Here is a 561-nt window from a genome sequence, read left to right as displayed (position 1 = left end):
ACCACGGTGGTGATGAGCAGCCAGTTGTTCCTCAGGATCCTCCTGCAGTTGCAGCCTTTCCCCATCTTCTTCCCCATGTCTGCTGCTGCGGTGTCACACTGCAGAGCTGTAAGGCGGCGGCGGCAGCCTGGGTGACTGCGGCACGGTGATGGCTGCTGCTTGTGGCGGGAAGGGCAGTCTGCCGAGTGTGAGCGCCGCAGTCCACAGGCTGGACTGATAAGGACGCGCACCTGTGGGCACTGCCTCGCATCTGCCACATGGAGCTGCCAGCTCTGCCGGTGCCGCCCTCCCTGCCCCGTCCACCTGCTAATCCTCTAGATAGATGGGCATTGTTCCTCCTCCCGCCCTCGGTGATGGTGAATCACTGTCGTTTCCTCATCGCTTCATTCCCTCACACTTTCATCTTTCTTCTGAGGAAAAACTTGTCTAGTAGACAATGGAGGACAAAACACGAATCACTGTTGTTTCCTCACTTTCATCTTTGTTTTGAGGTAAAGCATCCCAATGGAGGACTAAACATTCCAGTAGGCAGTTGCGTTGGCGTCATGTAGTTGGCACACC

At 56.1% G+C, this 561-nt stretch overlaps 1 protein-coding gene across 1 annotated transcript in view; it reads right to left on the bottom strand.

Annotated features, from left to right (window-relative positions):
- Positions 1-304, bottom strand: part of SLC1A1 (solute carrier family 1 member 1) — a 56,280-nt gene extending 55,976 nt beyond the window's left edge. Inside the window, exon 1 of the mRNA XM_066604235.1 lies at positions 1-304. This exon is cut by the window's left edge and continues 14 nt beyond it. Within this exon, the coding sequence (XP_066460332.1) occupies positions 1-77 (77 nt within the window). The 5' untranslated portion in view covers positions 78-304.
- Between the last annotated feature and the right edge of the window lie 257 nt (positions 305-561).

Source organism: Eleutherodactylus coqui, chromosome 5 (assembly GCF_035609145.1).
Source record: "Eleutherodactylus coqui strain aEleCoq1 chromosome 5, aEleCoq1.hap1, whole genome shotgun sequence".
In the NCBI taxonomy this organism is placed as follows: Eukaryota; Metazoa; Chordata; class Amphibia; order Anura; family Eleutherodactylidae; genus Eleutherodactylus; species Eleutherodactylus coqui.
This window is presented reverse-complemented; position numbering and strand designations above follow the sequence as displayed.